The 19,815-nt window shown below is 40.7% G+C and overlaps 1 protein-coding gene across 8 annotated transcripts in view; it reads right to left on the bottom strand.

Moving 5' to 3' along the window:
* tet3.L (tet methylcytosine dioxygenase 3 L homeolog) overlaps positions 1-19,815 on the bottom strand; it is a 79,269-nt gene that overhangs the window by 22,278 nt on the left and 37,176 nt on the right. For 6 of the 8 annotated variants that reach the window (XM_018253379.2, XM_018253381.2, XM_018253378.2 and 3 more), the window contains one exon: positions 385-2,911. In XM_018253379.2, coding sequence (XP_018108868.1) covers positions 385-2,911 — 2,527 coding nt within the window. Of the gene's footprint in view, positions 1-384; positions 2,912-6,996; positions 8,964-15,603; positions 16,445-19,815 lie in introns of those variants that run through there. The other 2 variants (XM_018253382.2, XM_018253383.2) reach the window with 2 other exon arrangements.

The following is a 19,815-nucleotide window of genomic DNA, read 5'->3' as shown; positions in this document are numbered from 1 at the left end:
GAACTGGCCAATTTATCAAACCACGGAAGATAGAAAAAATCACTAGGTAACTGGCTTTTTAATTCATAGCAACCATCTAGGAAGCTGGCTCAGAATGTCTATGGAAGGCTTCATAACAAGTACTTGATCAATTTGAGAACAAATAAAAAAGCCAAGAACCTAATTTGGATTTGGTATGTTAGTGCAGATGACCCATGCATGAGTTAGTTATCCCTAAAAGCACCATGAAGCTATTGACAGACAGCTTAAGTAGTTAAGGAACAATACTGGGAGGGTGGGTGAGAGTGACAAAAACAGAAAGTGACATTCAGCACCCTTTGAAAACAAGACATAATTGGATGAAATAAGCCAGTATTCAATGATCCAAAGTGATGAAACACTTACCAACACAGTCGCATGTTGGAAATTCTGCTTGAGCCATTTTAGCTGGTGTATCGATTAAGCTCTTGGTTGGAGACGTCAGATATTTGAGTGGAGATTCCAAAAACCCACTAAGAGTAGGATTGAAAGGCAGTTCACTTTTTGTAGGAGTTCCATCAAGATGTTGGTTTTCCTCTGAGTAGGAGCATGTGGTAGACACCACTGTTATAGCACCAGAAGATTCGATTTTTATCTGCTTGGGAGACTTTGATGAGAACAGACTATCAAACTTATGAGACGCATTATGTGTTAAAAGATTATTTGAAAGTGCAGGATTGGAATGGGTGGCATTCTCAGATGGTAACTGGGAAGGAAACGGCATTTTAAACTGTGGAACTCCTGATGTTTGTTGTTTTGGTGGTCTTTCGCCATTCTGAGAGGGGACCTCAGAACCTGGAAGAGAGAAATCCTCCCCAAACTCAGCTGCAAACTGCTTTATGAGATCTTCAAACTTGTCATCAATGCAGCTAAGGTCATTTTGCCCGGGAACATCAGTCAAGTTTGTGTGCTGGTTGGCAGAATCACCTTGTCCAGAGCTGGAATCACCTGTGGAAGGTGTTGGACATCGACCTTTTGCAACAAGAGAATTAGTCTTATTAACACAAAGTGCAAAGTTATTGGCTTTTCCAATGCTAGTCTGATTTTCATTGCACGTTTCCTGAGTGTTTACAGTCTTTTGATTTTCAAGATTTGCCTGTGATCCAGTCAGCTGTATAGACTGGGACCCAAGTAGGTCTGGTTGTACGTTAATAGGAAGAGAGTTTTCAAGATCCAATTCTTTCACTTGGTTCTCTTCTTTTTCCACTCTGCGAAAAGAATCCAGGCTTATTTGACTCACAGGCATGAAGACTGCATTTCCTTCCTTAACCCTGGGTTTTTTTATTTGCACTTGCTTGCGTGGTGGTTTGGGTTTTGGTTCCACTTGCTTTTGTGAAGGAGATTGTCGCCGTTTCTTCCTCTCCTTAACAGGCTTCTCTGTTGTCTTGGAAACTGGAGCTTGTTGAGAATTCGGCACCCACCAGTTTTGCTGTTCTTGGGTACATGCTTCCATAGTGTTTGAGTCCACAAAAAGATTACGTTTATGGTGGAGATGCTGCTGAAGTGCAGCCTGGGTATTACGATGAAAGTCATTTCCTTGAAGAAGCTGAGACAGCTGTTGATCTGGTGACATTTTGGTGAAGTCAGCAGATTCTTTTTTAATGGATTTAATGGTATGTTTAGACTTCACATTTTTTATTTTCTTGGACAAACCTTCTGGCCCTTTAAATGCAGACTTGATGTACTCATCTGTGTTCCCAAGCAATTGCTTCAACCCTGTCATAGGATCAGATGGAGACTTCAAAAGATCAGCATTTTGGACCCACTGCTGAAGGAATTCTTTTTTTTGTGGGGTAGAAGCATCACTGGGCAACACAGAAGAACTTTGAGATAAGTTCTCAGGAATGTATTCTGATTCTTGGTAACCTGGTTTCTTGTTCTGTTCCCAAGAGGCTTGCCTTGGAGATTGGGGCACAGGAAGTGCATTTTTGCCAGTGTATAATTGGGCCTGCTGATTCTGGAACAGTTCATTGCAGGATAGGGGTAACATAGGTAACTGGTTGCCTTTAGCAGTGGGAAAATGAGTTAACTGATCATTATGGTTTATTAAGGGTTGGGAAGGAGCATTGGGGTATTCATTGTTTGTCTGTGGAAGTGCAGATGATAGTTGTGTAAGAGCTTCAATGGCAATGGCCGTTTGTAGACTTATATTCTTTTCTTTAGCAAGACTCAGTGCATTTTGAGAAAATGGAAGGTTGCCTGAAGGACATGTTACATTTGTATTTTCTAGATTTAGCACCTGTTCTTTATGGTATGATTTTTGCACCAGCTTTTTACTGACCTGACCTAGACTGGGGAATGGGCTCTCCTGAGAACCTTTACCTGTAGATTTTATTTTATTTTCCAACCATTCAAGATAGTCAGGACACTCAGGGCCATCACAGTTACAGTTAGGTGGTTTTACACCATGCTTTGCAAGTGCAAGGGCTTCTTTTAGAGTGTTTAGGTCTTCGGGACATGAGGGAGCATTGCCTTCTGAGTGCCCAGAGTTGTCTTGGTTTGTCTCATAATTAAACTTTTCATATAGCTGCATTGATATTGAAGAGGGGGTCCCTGATGCAGGCATGCCATAGTTAGACATAGCCTCAGCCACAGCAGAGAATGCAACTAAGTTTTTGGCATCTTCTAGGTTTGAATTGTTATTAGCAGCAATATGGTTGGGAATGATGGGTTTATCCCAGTTGAGCTTGTTGCAGGGATCCTGAGGAGCAGCTGTATTGCTAAGCCACGAATTAGCTTCCATTAATAACTGATTTGCTAGATCCTCACTTCCTTTACTTGGGAGGGTAGAGTCACATTCCTGCTTCAACCTTCCTTCTTGAACATGGTTAACTGGCCCTGCTTCCATTTGGTCTGTTTTGGGTCCATCAACTAAAATGCTTTCAGAACAGTTCTGTAGGTAGAGAACATAAATATATACATGAGAATCAGGAATACTTTTTAATGTTCTTTACATAAACATAACTAATGTAGAATATACATGCAGTAAAGATCATGGTAACCTTTTTATTTAAACTGCAACTTGCCACGGTTTTCTTCATGTTTTTTTTAGTATTATTTGTATCCAAATATGAAGATATTCTTCTTTCTAAATAAAAAGCCCTCTTCTAAAATCATTGAAAAGAAAACACACTGCTGCAATGACTCCTGACATCAACACATGATGGATGAATTAGATTACAATTAAAATACACTCTTTTTTCAATGTCAATATTTCATTACAAAGTTTCTTTTCCCTCTGACTTCAGAGAATGTATCGTACTATAACGAACAACTAACTAATGTGGTTTGATAGGAAGGGAGCTGTTAGTAGAAGTGAGGAAAATGCTAGAAATGAATAATGGAGTTAATCATGTTTAGTGTTTTGTCTTATATCTGTACATGCATCTTACATTTAAACAGTTTTTGGATATGTTACAGCAAGGCTACATCTTTTGTGTAAATATGCCTTTTACACATACAAAATCTTTTCTTAGACAACTGAAGAGTTGTGTTTTGTGCCCCTTGGGCAAAGGACACTATTTTCTACTGGTTGTGCACTTATTGGTTGTGTTCAGCCAACTTGGATCTAAATGTAAAATTATGCAATTTTAAAGAGCTGGATAAAACTCGTTATTAGGAATACACAAAATCCATTTTTCACTCTCTCATAATACAGAATCCAAAGGATATGAAAGGAATCCCAAACCTAATTTGTACATTCAAATTAGCTAAATAATAGGGAAGGGGTGCTTTAAAAATTCACCGCTCTCAGAGTGGTCAGGCATGTGATTGTAAGTAGGGATTCCACGGAATCCACTATTTGGGATTCGGCTGAATCCCGCGTGAAAGATTTGACCGAATACTGAACTGAACCCGAATCCTGATTTGCATATGCAAATTAGGATTTGGTTTCTCAGGCACAAGGATTTGGCCAAATTCTGCTGAAAAAGGTCGATTCCCAAACCAAATCCTGGATTCGGCGCATCCCTAATTGTAAGGGCTCATGTTGGGTTCAGAAAGGCCTATATATTTAACGGAATCCAAAACCTACTAAAGAAGGATTGGCTTCGACCTAATCCTGAACTTTTCTGTAATTAAGTTTTATTGAGATGATGAAACCTGACATGTGGTGGGTCATACTCTATAGCAGTGATCCCCAACCAGTAGCTCGTGAGCAACATGTTGCTCTCCAACCGCTTGAATGTTGCTCCCAGTGGCCTCAAAGCAGGTGATTATTTTTGAATTTCAGGCTTGGAGGCAAGTTTTAGTTGTATAAAAACCATGTTTACTACCAAACAGAGCTTCAATGTTGGTTGTCAATCCCACATAGGGGCTAACAAATGGCCAATCACAGCCCTTATTTGGCACCCCGAGAACATTTTTCATGCTAGTGTTGCTCCCCAACTCCTTTTACTTCTGAATGTTGCTCACAGATTCAAAAGGTTGGGGATCCCTGCTCTATAGAGAACTGATATCTTAAATGTCAAGCCAAACAACTGTACCACATGGCAATGTGATCAACTGCCAGGCTTAAAATGTACAAAAAAACTCTCTTAACTGCAGATTTTTCGTTTTTCATTTGTTTCTTAAGTTATATCAATGGGGCTTTGCCAATGATTACTCTTAAGTAACTCTTGATATATTTTTGTCTATTTTGCAACAATGTAGGAAACGCAGATATAACATGACACAATTAATAATTAGAATTATTAAAACCCAGTTTAACTTGCTTTTGATGAAACATAATGAAGAAATAGCAACAGCTTCTGCTCCTCTTGGCATACTAGTTGCAACACCAGAAAGCTCAGAGTTTAGAAGGTACATAACCAAATGCATGGGGAGACCATGCAACCCACATTTTCCTTTGAGCTCTGGTAAAGGATGATTTTTTGAGTGATGCAAATTTTCAGCCATAGATTTGATCTTGTTAATAGTAAGCAATTTCCTCCTTGTGTCACAAAAGCAAATGAATTTTAGAATATGAATAAAAATATTCTGTAAAAGATGGAAAAGCCTTTTAATTCATTCCGGATGACTTTTGTGGAAAAATACACTTTATCAGATTTGAAATCAAATTAGCTTCTCTTATGATGGATTCCATAATTCTTGTAACTGATACAGGCTCTACATTTGTTTTCAACCCAATGGAGGGCAGACACCACATTTATGAAGCTGTATATGTTTGACTATGTCCTGCTATCGTATCAACCTTCATTCTCACCAAGAATTTAAAATTTACCAAAGGAGAGTAAAGGTGGCCATACATGGGCTGATAAAAGCTGCTGACAGACAGAGTTGGCAGTTTATTGGCCCCTGTATGGGGCCCTCCGACAGGCTTCCCTGATCGATATCTGGCCGAAAGTCGACTAAAGATCCCGTCCGACCACCCGTTTACCCTTCATTATAATCCGATTGTTGGGCTTGTTTGGTGAAATAACCAAACGAGCGAATCTCTATGTGTATGGCCACCTTAAAACAGGTTTTGGTGGATTAACTTCACTTTCATCTTTTCCTCCGTTAATTTTCTCCAATTTACCAAGAGCACAAGAAGGAATTTTTACCAGTTATCTTGCCAATAATCTCATTACCCACCTCCCCTCCCCTGCAATTATCCCATTTACACCATTTTATGGTGTAAATTCTCTATCAAGGATTTTCATTACCCCAACTGTATTGGGTGAATTTACATGGAGAGAAAATTCACCACATTACAAGAACATCCTCACATACATACAGGCAACTTTGGCACATAGCATTAGGCAACCATTGCCTTGAAGCCACACACCCAAATGATGACAAAATAACTAGGTGCAAAAAGGCAAGGCTGTCATGGCTTCCCAACTGGACAAAGTCAATCCAATACTCAATCCCCAGGAAACAAGTATAAAAAAAATCCACTGCAAAACCTTTTTTACCATTAAAGACAAAGCACTGACTAGATGGTGGTCTATAATATCTACTCCCAATTCCAGACAAATTCATCATATTGTGTATTAATACGTTGTGCCTTTACTTACTTATATCCCATGATGTATTCAAACAGGGTTATGTGTAAGGGTCGAGACCTATTTAAGCACATGTATATATGGCCAGACAAAATAATAAACAAAAACGTAAAACAAAAGGAAATCATGATTCCTAAAATGAACTTAAATCCTACCGTTCTACGTATTATAATTTATAGAGGCAATTGGCAAAGGTGCATGTAACCCCAGTGAATGTCTTGCCTCACAATTCCTGGCAGTTCACCCTAACTGTAAGGAGTTAAAGAAAGGGCACTTTCTATAGCAACAGAGCTCTATTATCCAAGCCAATAGAATCTCTCTTATCCAGCATTTGCAATCAGTCATCTGCTGCCTCTTTGTCTCTGGCAGTGCAGCACAATGAAGCAGAGGCTTGTGCATCCCCTGCGTCTCTTCTCGGCTCTATACCCAGCACACGGCTCTCTCTAGCATGCACAACACATCCTTGCCTTGCATACAAAGGCATATTTCCCCCCCTAAAAGGAGAATCACACCTATTTTCCCTGATCCTTGCTAATCCTTTATAACAGCGGTTGCACGTGCCCTCAATTAAATGCCCTTTATTCTCCATTCTGCTTCTTCATTTTCAAAAGACAAAACAACATTTTTTCAAATGTATTACATTTTGAATTTCATAAATAAAAAGTACATTGTCATTAGAGGATTTTATTCACAATTAAATACATTAAATAAATGACATTTTAGGCGATTAAAAAAAAGCCAGCTTTTTTTTTTTTTTGCCCCACATCAATCACACGGCACCGCAGAAAGTGACCACGAGACAGGTGCTTTATCTGAAATCTCGTGTAACTTTGTTCAGATTCGACTAATGTATTGTTTTTTTTTTTCTTCATTAAGGACCTCTGCAGGGAAGAGAAGTACTGACTTGGTTACTCAGGAAATCACAGGGTTAAAAGCAAACAATGCGGAAGAGAGAGAAATCTTGGATATATGAAAGAAAAGGGGAACTTACATTTGAAGAATCCACTAGAAATAGAGAAGCGAGGAAGCCGGAGAGGGAAGAAGAGTCCTGGGGCTTTAAAAAAAGACGTGAGAATAGAAGTGGCGAGCAGGAAGCTGCTTAGAGATTCAGCCTACACACACCTCACCCTCCCCCCTTCTAACAGCTGTAGGGGCCATTAGCCCTGTCAAACGGCACACGTACATTTTGCTAACAGCACACAGCTCTCTCTGCTGCAATCTACCATAAGAGCAGTCAGTACAAGATGGGGAATGGGATTCTCTTTCCATGAGCACCAGCTAAATGCAAGTGAACTGGAATCCGGCATCGTGCCTCGCCCCGGCCACCTTGTGCGCATACCCAGCTCAGTTAAAAGGAGCGGAGCACAGCTGCAAATATTTTCTCTCTCTCTCCATTACGCTCGAGCTTGAACCCTGCGTCGAAAAAAGGAAGCTGATGAGATTCGATTTCCCCCAAAATGTTCGCTTCTGGTTGTGGACGTCGAGTCCCCCTTGCGCAGGAAAGGCAGAGCGTGCTCACCATTCTTTTCCCATTCCCTTGTTCCATATGATGTAATCTGGAAAAGCCCTGGCAGATAAACCGGAGTCCACCCTTCTATGCCTGCGTATTCCTGACTGCCAATCAGAAGCTGGGCAAAGCTTGTGTAGCGCAAAAAGGCGACGATTTCCTTAGCTGCAATACTTCCAGAGCGACGAGGTGGCTCATTTATAGCGCCAGACAGGTGACTTCTTGCCGCACTCACCAAAAAAAGCTTTATACAAGAAGAGACGCGGTTCTACGTTGTGTAGGTATTGGGGAAAAAAGTGCTTTAGGAGACTTTAAAATCATATGGCTGACGGACAACTGGGCATCTATTTCACACCGGGCACTGTCAGCCGGTATTAGCATTTTTGCACTAAAAAGCACCTGTACTGGAGCAAGGAGTGTATGGAGTTCAGATGAAACACGTGTGTTTTCAGATGTTTCTCTGAAGGCTAAAAAATAGCAGGACAAAATGCCCCATATGTCCCATAATCCTGATGCCAGTGGCACACTAAGTGTTTTCTCTGAGCCATGTTACAGAATTGGCCTCAGAGTTCACATGTAGCAGATTTTGGCACAAAAATGCATACTTTTGTGCTTCCAAGCCAAAATCTGTTCCATGTGTAGGCCAATGCAATGCCTTGATAGAATGCTTTGGCTTGTTCTCTACCTGTGTTGCGATGGAAGCGGAGATAAGGCTTAGTGTGTCACTGGCCTAAGAGCGAAAAAAGATGAATTTCATCAACAATATAAAGCCAAAATCTGAAAAATCAAAGATCTGTTTATGACTAGACCTCATGACAGTAAGGTCCTCAAAGTGGTAATGTTTTCCAAGATTTGACAAGAACATCCATTAACCAAGCTAACGCTTTTGAATGCTTTGGCACTACTATTTGAGCTACTCAAAATACTTGAGAAAAATGTGTCAATATTTTAAAGAAATATCCGTTATCTACATTTATTATTTCTCTTTACAACTCTCAAGTTTTTTTGGGAGAGGCATCTGCCCCAACTTCAGACTTTTAATAGCGCTTATCTACTCTGTCATTAAAATGCCTTTATTATGTGAACTTGCATACAGAGACATACCAGCTCCTTTAGCAGCAGAGGCATTTAACAGCAAGGGTGATAGCCTATATATGTTTGATTCTATTAAAGGACCAGTAAAGCCAAAAAGAAACAGAATACTGTATCCACCACTGACCAACCAGCCTTGTACTCAAGGGACTGGAATAATGTTCATTAGGTAATTCAGTGTATTTTCAATGCTTTGTAATGACTAGTGTTAAATGTAATTCGGGTGCAAATTACAGCGAGCAGAAGACTGTAATGTTACTGCAAGTGACCAGGTGAGGTGGTAAAAGAAGGTTATTCCCAAATAATTTGTGCAAGTGAAAGGCTGGAAAAAAATTTTCTCTGATTAGTAAATCACTCCTTAAGCCTTTTTTAATTCTACACAAGATTTCTTCCATCTTACTCTTTCCTTCGTGCGGCTGCGTAAGCGCAGTAGAACGAAAAGCTGAACTTTAACAAAAAAGTCGGCTATTTAGTTAAACTGCGCATGCGGCTGCCCGGGAAATTTGAAGAAAGAAGACGCCAGAAGAGGATCCGGTGCTCACTGGTATAACTCCAGGCCAGTGCAGTTTTCTGCTGATAGGATCACGGCCACGGGGGTTTCAGGTAAGTCAATACAATCAGTTGGGGGTGCCTAACATTTGGCACCCCCAAGTGTACAAAGCCTTTCCTTCTCCTTTAAATAAATGGTGATTTATTACCTTAATAAATACATAAAATGAATAACCTTCTTCTGAAGCAGGGGTTAATCTCAGTTTACTCATACTATATGCTTAGAAACACGTTAAGCCATTGCCCCTTTAACTTGTTTTAGCCGTCATTCCCGTTTTAATACGACACCTGTATACAACACCATCATGTGCTAGAAATGTGACATTCCATTTCTGCATAACTCCCATCACTTCAGGCTTTCTTGCTCCAGCTCCGCGGTGTGTATATGAGCAAAAAAACACATTATTACCATTATTTTTTTCTATCTAATCACCAACAGATCTCTACCGATAGCTTCATCATTACTGTTCTACTAAACAGTGATTCACCTATACAGTGTTAAAAAGGTGGCAGATAAAATGCCTGATGGAGACTCCTAATATTGTTGATTTTCCACTAGTGTATACACCAGCAGACAAAATCAAATCTGCAGCCTGACAAGCGCACGATCAAATGGTAATTTGGAAAGACACACCTTTAGATAGTAGAAAGCGGAGGATCGACTTCTCCGGTGCTGTATGTACGCCAGACGAGAATACAACCAATGTGCTATTACCCTTTGAAGTCTCAAAAGCTGTAAATATTTCACCAGTAAAGAAAACACCAATTTGCCCAGTGTCTACACTGTGGGCAGAGTAACTTTAAGCTTCAACAGGAATTGCACAATAGGATTCGTGAGAACACAATAACTTACATAGCACATACGATTTCAAAGTAGAGAAGCGTGTGTGACCTAAAAGATGCCACTGCCTTGTATATGTGGCACAGATTTCCCACCCTCATCAAGATTCACGCTTTTAGAAAGAAGGAAGGAAGTTTGATGCCGTAAGCTGACCTAATTATGTATAGGTGCACAGACATAACAGATTTACTCATGAAATGCAAAACAAAATATTCATTGAACTGAGAATATACAGGTAAAGGATCCCTTATCCGGAAACCCGATATCCAGAAAGCTCCGAATTACGGAATGGCTGTCTCCCATAGACTCCATTTTATCCAAATAGTCCAAATTTTTAAAAATGATTTCCTTTTTCTCTGCAATACTAAAACAGTAGGTTGTACTTGATCCCAACTAAGATATCATTAATCCTTATTTGAAGCAAAACCAGCCTATTGGGTTTATTTAATGTTTAAATGAATTTCTAGTAGACTTAAGGCATGAAGACCCAAATTACGGAAAGATCCGTTATCCGGAAAAACCCAGGTCCCGAACATTCTGGATAACAGGTCCCATACCTGTACCATAAATTTCAATGTATGTGAATAGTAGGATGTGTCTCCATACCCTTTTCCCCTAGTTCTTAACATTCCTAAAACCACTCAAATGAAATAACAGCACGACCACCACCTATTTATTGTAAGTCGTGAAATGGATTCGGCCAATGGCGCTAGAGAAAGTTGCTGCCACAAGAATAAAGTGGCTTCCTATTAAAAAGTCAAATGCACCCAGTTTATAATATGGTTTATTTTTCCCTTAACAAAAGGTCGTATTGCTTCGTTCCCATGGCAGTGCAGCGTAGAAGGGATTTTATTACACATTAACAGAAGATTCCCAAATCATTACTAAATCTACTTCCTACATCCCACTTCATAAACAAGGGAAAACTCATTGTTTTGATTTACGTTGGGTCCTGTTCCCATTTGGATTACACTTTAACTGCCAGCCAGTTTTAGTGGTCGATCAGTAACTTTCCGAGAGAGATTGCGTTGACCCTGAAGAGACATGTGCTTGGCCATGTTACACACAGTTGAGTATTATGGTCCTGCCTTTTAATCGTGTGCATAAATTTCAGCAAAGGTCCAGTTCTGAAAGCAGTGGATTAGAGCCAACCTGTGGGTGCTGTGCTAGATGAATGCTCAGTGGAAATAAACTGAGAAAATGCAGAGATCTGACAAGATCCACTTCCTCTCAGGATGCAGCCTCAGCAACGCCCTCTCTACAGGGTTCTCTGTCTGCATTCCACAGATCTATCCTGGTCTCAACAAGCAGAGAGTAATCATAAACAAAAATATACAGTATATCAGGTTACAGTGCCCCCAGTAGATCCTGGTATGTTCATGTTCCATCACTTTCTTACTCTCCATTAACTCTTTTTGGGATTTGGCAAAATAATATCCAATATACCATAGTATCCAGGTATCTTCGGGTCCTGGGAGATGCCATTCACATCAGTCAGAGGGATACAATTTTGCGGTCTGATATAATCCATGCAAAATCTAAGGCAGAGGTGACTACTAAGACGGTAGTTGTAGCACAAATATTCAGTAAGTGTGACAAGCTCTTCTTATGTTGCATATATGGTTGCACTCCCATTAACGCATCTTTGGAAGGATGGAGAGGGGCAATTTAAGAGTAGGGACACTCACCCCTAAAATGAGATATCAGAAAGGCTTGAAAGCAGCCTTATTGAAAGTAGTAAGTTAATAATGATAAAATTGTTCTTGTGTAACTAACCAATGTCCTTTCTAGACTAACCTATACTGGAATGTGGAGTAGGGCATGTGGAAAAACGACATATGTCATGACACTCAATCCCCAGGCACCCTCGTCGTACCAACTCTGTTTATTATGAAGCCATTGTTAAATCTAACTGGACTCATGTCAAAGCATCCACTGGAAAATACTCTTCAGTATCGAACAGGGATGAATGCATGGATCCCATAGAAGGGGCCATGGTAACCTTTCTATTGTTCTATCCTCTTGGACAGATATCTCAAATGATCTGAACTGCTTCTCAAGATATAGAAAGAAATCACCAGCGCTCGGTCTAACCTACACTGTGGGTTAAACAAAAAACTTTTCGTTTCGTGTACAATTTTTAGCCAAACATTGCCTATAGCTGCCATTCAGCCTTTAAAACAGGGAATGATTTACAGGTGTATGTTAAAGGGATGGGGCTTAAAAGTTCCCTGCTTTCTTCCTAGAGCTTCTGAGCTAAGGGTAAGTGCACATTGGTCTTACTACTGATTTTTAATGCACTACAGACTTAGAATGCTTAGAATTGCTTCTCTAACTAACTTCTTTATCTGCTTAAGCACCTTATACTATCCTTATACTATACTAGACATGGTGTGTTGGTGCTATTTACCAAGAGGTCCATCAAGAATCTGACCAGTCTCCATAAGGGTAAAGCTGGCCATAGATGTAAAGGTTTTTAAAAGATTCAATCGTTATCGTGGGACCCTGATTATCTCAAAATGATCGTTTAAATGTACAATGTGTTCATCAACTAAAAAGACCAAGGAGTTATTGCCAGGAAAACATAGGGGAGCTGCCTGCTTGTCCCTGCAAACATAGATAGATTGCACTGGGACCGATAAAGATTTTTAAACCTGTCCGATCAGATGTCGGCTGAAAAATCGTAAGATGTACGATCGTTCGAATCCCACTAACCGCACGATAATTTGACGGATTGGTCGGACTGCGCTGAAATCGTCGTTCACCAAAGAAGAATCGTCGCGTCTATGGGGACCTTTAGTCCACACAAGGAGATTCGGGGAGAATTAGTCGGCTGGCGACTAATCGCCTCTTCTTCTGGGCGACAATCTCCCCGAACTGCCTACGGGTGTCTTCCCATCTGCTATAATGAAAAGTTGCCTGCGTAAAGCACACCTGGAGCTTCATTTTCCGAAGTTGCCTCACGAGGAAACTTTGGGCAACAGATAACGAAGAGCCACATGTGCTTTAGTGCAGGCGACTTTTCATTATAGCGTATGGGAAGACACCCGTAGGCAGTTCGGGGAGATTGTCGCCCAGAAGAAGAGGCAATTAGTCGCCAGCAGACTAAATCTCCCCAAAGCTCCTCGTGTGAACTAACCCTAAAATGTTCATATCAGTCAGGATCTAGATTTTTTACATTTGTTTTTTTTGAACTAGGAACTGTAACAGATAAGTAGTAAAAACAGGGCTGTGACAGGCATATAAAGAAGAGAGAGAATTCTAGCAGTTACACTTTGTTCACATTTGGTTTCTGCAGGTTCCAGACACCAGGTTCTAGATCACTTTCATCAAAGGCTACTCGGGAAGCGAAGAACATTGCTTTCAAATGATGAGCACATACCCTTATAGAACACATATAATGGCAAACTGCTCTGTATTTTGCTATATGTTTTGTTTTAATCCTTTCTATTGAAAATGAATCTTTGCCATTGAAATGCTCTGGTCTCTTAACTGTTGCTCATTCCACAGAGGATCACAATTCAATGGCTCTGGAGGGGCAGAAGACTTGGTGTGCTAAACTTCAGAGGGGTGGAGGTAACTGATAATAGAGTTATACATGGGAAAAAAACACACGGCAACAGATACTTGGCCAGAACTGAACTCTCCCAACTGTTTACTCCAGAACTACACTGCAGAAATGTAAACGACGTGCCCCACACCCATTATGCTGCTGGTAGTACAACATTGCCTTCTCACATAAAATCTATATCTGTGTATTTAGTTGAGTTAAGGTACAGAGTTTTTTTTTTTAATTCCAAAATAATTAGAATGATATAAATGTTTTACCTATTTCTCAGTTTGCCCAAATATACACAGATAGCGAAGTCATTGTTCCAGTGGATCAGATCAAATATGAAACTCTGCCCATGGGTTAATCTGCAACATTTACACGGCATCAGCAGGCAGAACCATCCTTAGGGCTATGGCACACAGGGGGGAGATGCACCCAGAACCACCAGTGCTACCTCCCATGGACTTTAATAGAAACTACCAGACACCGGTATTTCTGGGGCCTCTAAAAAAAATGCTCTAATTTTTGGGGCAAAAAAATCCCTTTAGAAAAGGAACAATTGATGTGGCCCTCTCTTGTTATAGTTATCAGTAAGAACTTAGCTTGAACAAAGGAAAATTTGGACTTTATTTCTCAATGACAATTGACATTACGGGGTTTATTTATCGAAGTTCAAATTTTCGAGCTTTGTGAGGTTTTTTAGACCTTGAATGAACTCACAACTCGAATGGTTTCTAATTTAAGAAAAAATTTGAGTATAAAAAAAACTCAGTGTAGTCGGGGTAAAAAAACTCGAATTTATGGAGTTTTCAGTGAAAAAAATCTCAAATTGGTTGAGTTTTCGAGCGAAACCCACCCAAAAAAACTTGAACATCATGAAGGCTACAAACATCTTCAAATGGTTCAATGGACCTCAGCCATTGCCTTATACATGACCTTGACATGTTTTAGTTGGTGTATTTTCGGATTCAAGCTATTTCCAGCTTCGGGGTATAATAAATCGTGAAAAACTCCCTAGTTTTTTTTAAAGAAAAAAATTGAATTTTTCTATTTTTTTTCAACATAAAAATTTGAGTTTTGACTGAAATAACAAGTCTACCTTTAATAATAAGATTTGCCCTGCGACAAATCTCCTTCTTCGGGGTGACTTATCTGCCGGAACTGCCTTCCTGCCGGTTAGAATGAAAATCGCCAGTGGGATGGCACTCGGAGCACTTCGTTTTCTGAAGTCGCCCTAAGTTTCCTCATGAGGCAACTTCGTGCGACTTCGGAAAACTAAGTCAGTTTGGGTAGATAAGTCATCCCCAAAGAGGAGGAGCAGTGGCGGAACTACCGGGGGAGCAGGGGGTGCCCCCTCAGGGCCACCCGGCAGCGCCGCACGCCACTGAAATCTGTACGGAGGGGGGGCGGGGCCCGGCTGCGCATCACGCACCAGGGCCCGCCCCCCTCTAGGAACGCCGCTGAGGAGGAGATTTGTCGGCGGTTGACTAATCTCTCAGAATCGCAGCGTATCTCTGCCCTTAAAGATTTTGGCTGCAGTAATCAAAAGTCTGATCAAGACAGAGCAAGATTCCATTGATTTCTTTATACAAGGGTTCTATTATGATTACACTTGCACCAGTAACATTTTCTATACATCTCACCGATTGTGCCTATACAAACAACTAGCATCTATTTAACCACCGATGATGTCCTACTGTGCAGGACAAAACAATTATGAACAAATGAACGGATAAAAAATACAACAAAACATTTCCATTCCTATAATCCTTGGAAATAAGAGCGGTAATCCATAAAAGGCAATGCCGGTCCCACTAAAGATCCTCCCTTTAAATAAAATTGACCAATCGATGCTAGGCTGACACAAAGTCCATGCCAGTGTGCATTCAGGAAAACATATACAGCCAAAGATGAAAATCACTTTCAGATATTCCCAACCTCACATGGGATATTCACTGCACTCAATCTAGTTCAGCCTAGAATCATTGCAGACTATTGAAGATTCCCACTATAAAGCTCAAGAAAAAGTCACACCTCCAGCCACACCCTTTCTTACCTGGCCACCCCACCGATCCAAGCCAACTGACTAAATTGACATGCTTTTTTCACAAGGGTATTCTGGACAGTCAGGCTGAAGGGATCATGGCACACACCTCCTCACTTCTCTTTAAAAGAGCAAAAGCTGCACCCATTGCTCTCTCTCCACCTCTAGAACCACACCTGTTACCACAAACCAGTCAGGCAGGTCTGTATTTTGCTGCCAGCGCCAACAGGATCTGCTGCTGTGTTCAAGCTGCTCTGTAAGCTACAGAGTCCAGCAGATAAACAGGGCAGTTTCCCTGGAGTTACAAACAAGGAGAGGCAGGCACGTCTCCAATGGCTGAACGTCATAAAATATCCTAAAACATATTCAGCCATTGACTATTTCATATTAAATTAAAATTTAAATACATTTAGGGACAATGACCCTGGTCAAACGAAGCTTGCCGTCTCCTTACAAAGTGTCTTACCATAGCAAGACATTAAACTATGAAAACTTGTTACCGGGGCTTGTTGCTGAAGCTAAATGCCAACAGCAGAGCAATCTCTGATCCACACTAATTATTAAATGAAGAACCCTGCATGTCCCAGGCTTCTATCAGCAAGGCAGATATTAACCCTCTGTTTCTCTTCCCAGTCTGAGATGATAAAAAAAATTAGTTTTTCACTGAGCATTTGATTTTAAGCCTGCATGATATTTGCCTTCAATTCTTCCTCTGAATACATCGATCTGAAACACCAGCATCCGTACAGGGTTGCGGAGCCCTTAGTTATCTCCATATCTATTGTAAATGGAACACTGGCTAGATGCAGGTGCAGCTTTAAAGGACCAGTAACAAATTTTTTAAATAAAATTTAGTTTGTATAGATCGAAAAAAAACACCAACACAAATGAAACTTTAAAATCGCAAAGTCTTTATTAGGAAATAACTTACCGAAATTCCGCTTGCGCTCCTCTTCAGAAAAGGCTACCCAGTGACAATCCATCTTGCGGCATTCGATTTCTCCTCCCTGGCTATCTCCTATAAGGAAGGCAGGGAGGAGAAATCGAGCATTGACCGATGGATCGACCGATCGCTTTCTGAAGAGGAGCGCAAGCGAAGAATCAGTAAGTTATTTCTTAATAAAGACTTTGCAATTTTAAAGTTTAATTTGTGTTGGTGTTTTTTTTCGAATCATACAAACACATTTTAAAAAAAATTGATGTTACTGGTCCTTTAAGGAACTTGTTTTGCTTTTTTGCAGTGCGTTTAACTTAAGGCTACTGACATACAAGGAGATTAGTCGTCCTGGGATTACCTCCTCTAGTGCGGGAGACTGATCTTCTCAGAATGCTTTTCCACCAACAATAATATAAATCACTTGTAGGAAAACATACAAGTCACTTCAGCTTTCCGAAATTCCACATGTGCCGACTTGGGAAAGCCAAAGTGACTTGTATATTTTCTACCAATGATTTATATATTGCCAGTGGGAAAGCATTCAGGAGAGATGAGTCGACTCCACTAGAGGAGACTAATCTCCTCGTGTGTCAGTGGCTTTAGGGCAGAGAAACACACGTGGAGATTCGGGGAGATTAACTGCCTCGTCTTTAGGTGACTAATCTCCCCAAACTGCCTTCCCGCCAGCTAGAATCTAAATCGCCGGCGGGATGGCACTTGGAGCAATTCGTTTTTGGTAGTCGCCCAAAATTTCATTATGAGGCAACTTTGGGCGACTTCACAAAACGAAGCGCTCCGAGTGCCATCCTGTCTGTGATTTAGATTCTAATTGGCGGGAAGGCAGTTTGCGGAGATTAGTCACATGAAGAAGAGGCAATTTGTCGCCGGCCAACTAAATCTCCCCGAATCTCCACGTGTGTCTCTGCCCTTAAAAGTCAGTGTCACTCACAACCTGGTGGCATATACTGATATGTGACTTTTATTACAGTGGCTGCTCCAGTGAGAATTAAGGATGGTAAAGGATGGTTTGATGTAGTTGACCAGCTTAAATATATTGCAATATATGGACAAACAATCCCTGTTTTGTTTAAAGGGTAAGGCATTTTTAGTAGCTTAAGGCACAAAATGTCTCAGTGTCCTAAATATATTGATAATGGGTTGAGTGCAGAGGACTCTTGTATTTGTCTATATGATGGTAAAGCATTTACCTGCACCAGAGGGCATGGAGGAGCATGCCAGCAGGAAAGCCTTGGGACATAAAAAGTTGGCATCCTGCGTAAGTTTATAGCAGCAAGGTTTGGAATGGGCATATATTAAATTGGTTGAGTAGCAGATATGAAAGTATGATTTTAGTGGGAATTGTATATACAGTGAAACCTCAATTTTACATCCCCTGATTTTAAGTTTTGCCTCATTTTACATTGTTCTTTTGTGGTCCGACCTATATATTATGCATAATACATTTCCCTGATTTTACATTTTCCTGGATTTTACACCATATTTTTCTGGTCCCCTGAAAAACGTAAAATGGGGGTTCTACTGTATTATTGACACATGCTCTTAATCTAAATTCAGTGCCTAAACATTTTATGGCATAGCGAACAAAGTGTGTCATATTGAGTTAGAGGATTGCACCGTGGACTTCTCTGCATAGCTCTAGCATGAGCTGCTCTTAGGGACTTTGATAAAGAATGAAATGGTGAATGCTATGAGATTCAGGCTCTCTAACCAGGGCCGTAACTACAGAATAAGCAGACCCTGCAACTGTAGGGGGACCCAGGTGGTATAGGGGGCCAATGAGTCTCTAATTAATTAGCAATTTTAATATCAATTGGTAAAAACAGGACAACCTCTGGACATGTTGGGGGCCCTAAATATAATTTGCTGTGGGGCCCAATAACATCTAGTTACGCCCCCATCTCTAACCTTTGATGGAGTGTACGCTGGTACTAGTTGACGGCTACTTCAGGAAATGGGCTATTTCCTGTTTTTCCTATAAGTTGCGCTGTTTCTTTTTGTGTCCTTGCCATCCAGTGTTGACTTACTAGTCTGTTTCCTTGACAGTTGGTATTGTGTTACTGAGCACACTTTCTTGGCAGCTGATCACAGGCGACTGCTCTCTGTAATTCCGCCATCTCTTGGTAGTTGCCTGGTGGCTCTAATTCCAGACATTCATGGTGAAGACATTCAATATCTCTGACAGCTGAGGTCCAGTGTCCATATATTTATACACATTAAGACAGCGAGAAAATATGTTTGTAAACAGTCTGTGAGGTTAACAGACTGGCCTGTCATCCAGGACACCTACTTCTCAACTCCTGAATTAGACCATAAAAAGCTTCAAAGGTCGATGATTTGAGCAGAGTTAACACCAACATTCTGGGGCACATGGAAACTCCCTACAGTTCCATTTAGCCTTGTAGCAGATACAGAGCCGTTACATTTTAACTATATGGTCAAACATTATGACTGCATAACATTTATGACAGCCTGTTTAGGATTTTAGATCTAAATCAAATGGAATGGCACAGTCGGTTTGTAGATGGGTTTCAGCAAGTTTAGGGTGGTGCTTCTTGATTTCTCTGATAAAAGTCTTAGAAAATGAACAGAACATGATGTGATTTCAAACAGCAATCTGTATAGCTCATGGGCCTCCAGTTGGACAGCCATGGTCTCCACTTTTCCATCCTTTATTCAATGTTTATCTTTAAGCATTGCCTGTGTTTAGCCTGTTGTGTCTGTGTGACCTGCCACTCCCATAAAGTAATCTGCCCTGGAATTTCTAGATGCAGGAGGCTGTTTGCTGAAAGTGTTAATAGCTAACATATTACTGGCTAGAGAGAAAACAAGTTTGTTTCAACTGGACAGTCCCTGCAGCACCTGCACCAACCCCCACTGTGATTTTGATAGCAAGAAATAGAGTTTTCAGAGGTCCAATCATTGCAGACGGTCCTTGGCCACATACAGAGTGGATCTCTATACCCTAGACTAGAGGCTGTAAAAAAAGAATGACAAATGTAATTTATGTACTTGACTGTGCTGGCAGCAACTATAACTGAGGTTGAGACTTCTTAGCTTCAGGGCCCCTTGAACCACAAAACAGTTGTTCTGCTCTTGCTCCATGTCATCTAGGACAGACACTAAACATTTTAACAAAATGAAACATATCAAGAACCTCTGACATATAGTAATGGTGGGGGGATAACGGTGTCTTGTAAGGGCAAGTATAGAATGGTCACCTATAATAGCAGTGGGTATAATAGCCTCCGGGAATGAGCTGTTGCATC

The sequence above is a fragment of the Xenopus laevis genome, chromosome 3L, assembly GCF_017654675.1.
Source record: "Xenopus laevis strain J_2021 chromosome 3L, Xenopus_laevis_v10.1, whole genome shotgun sequence".
NCBI lineage: Eukaryota > Metazoa > Chordata > Amphibia > Anura > Pipidae > Xenopus > Xenopus laevis.
This window is presented reverse-complemented; position numbering and strand designations above follow the sequence as displayed.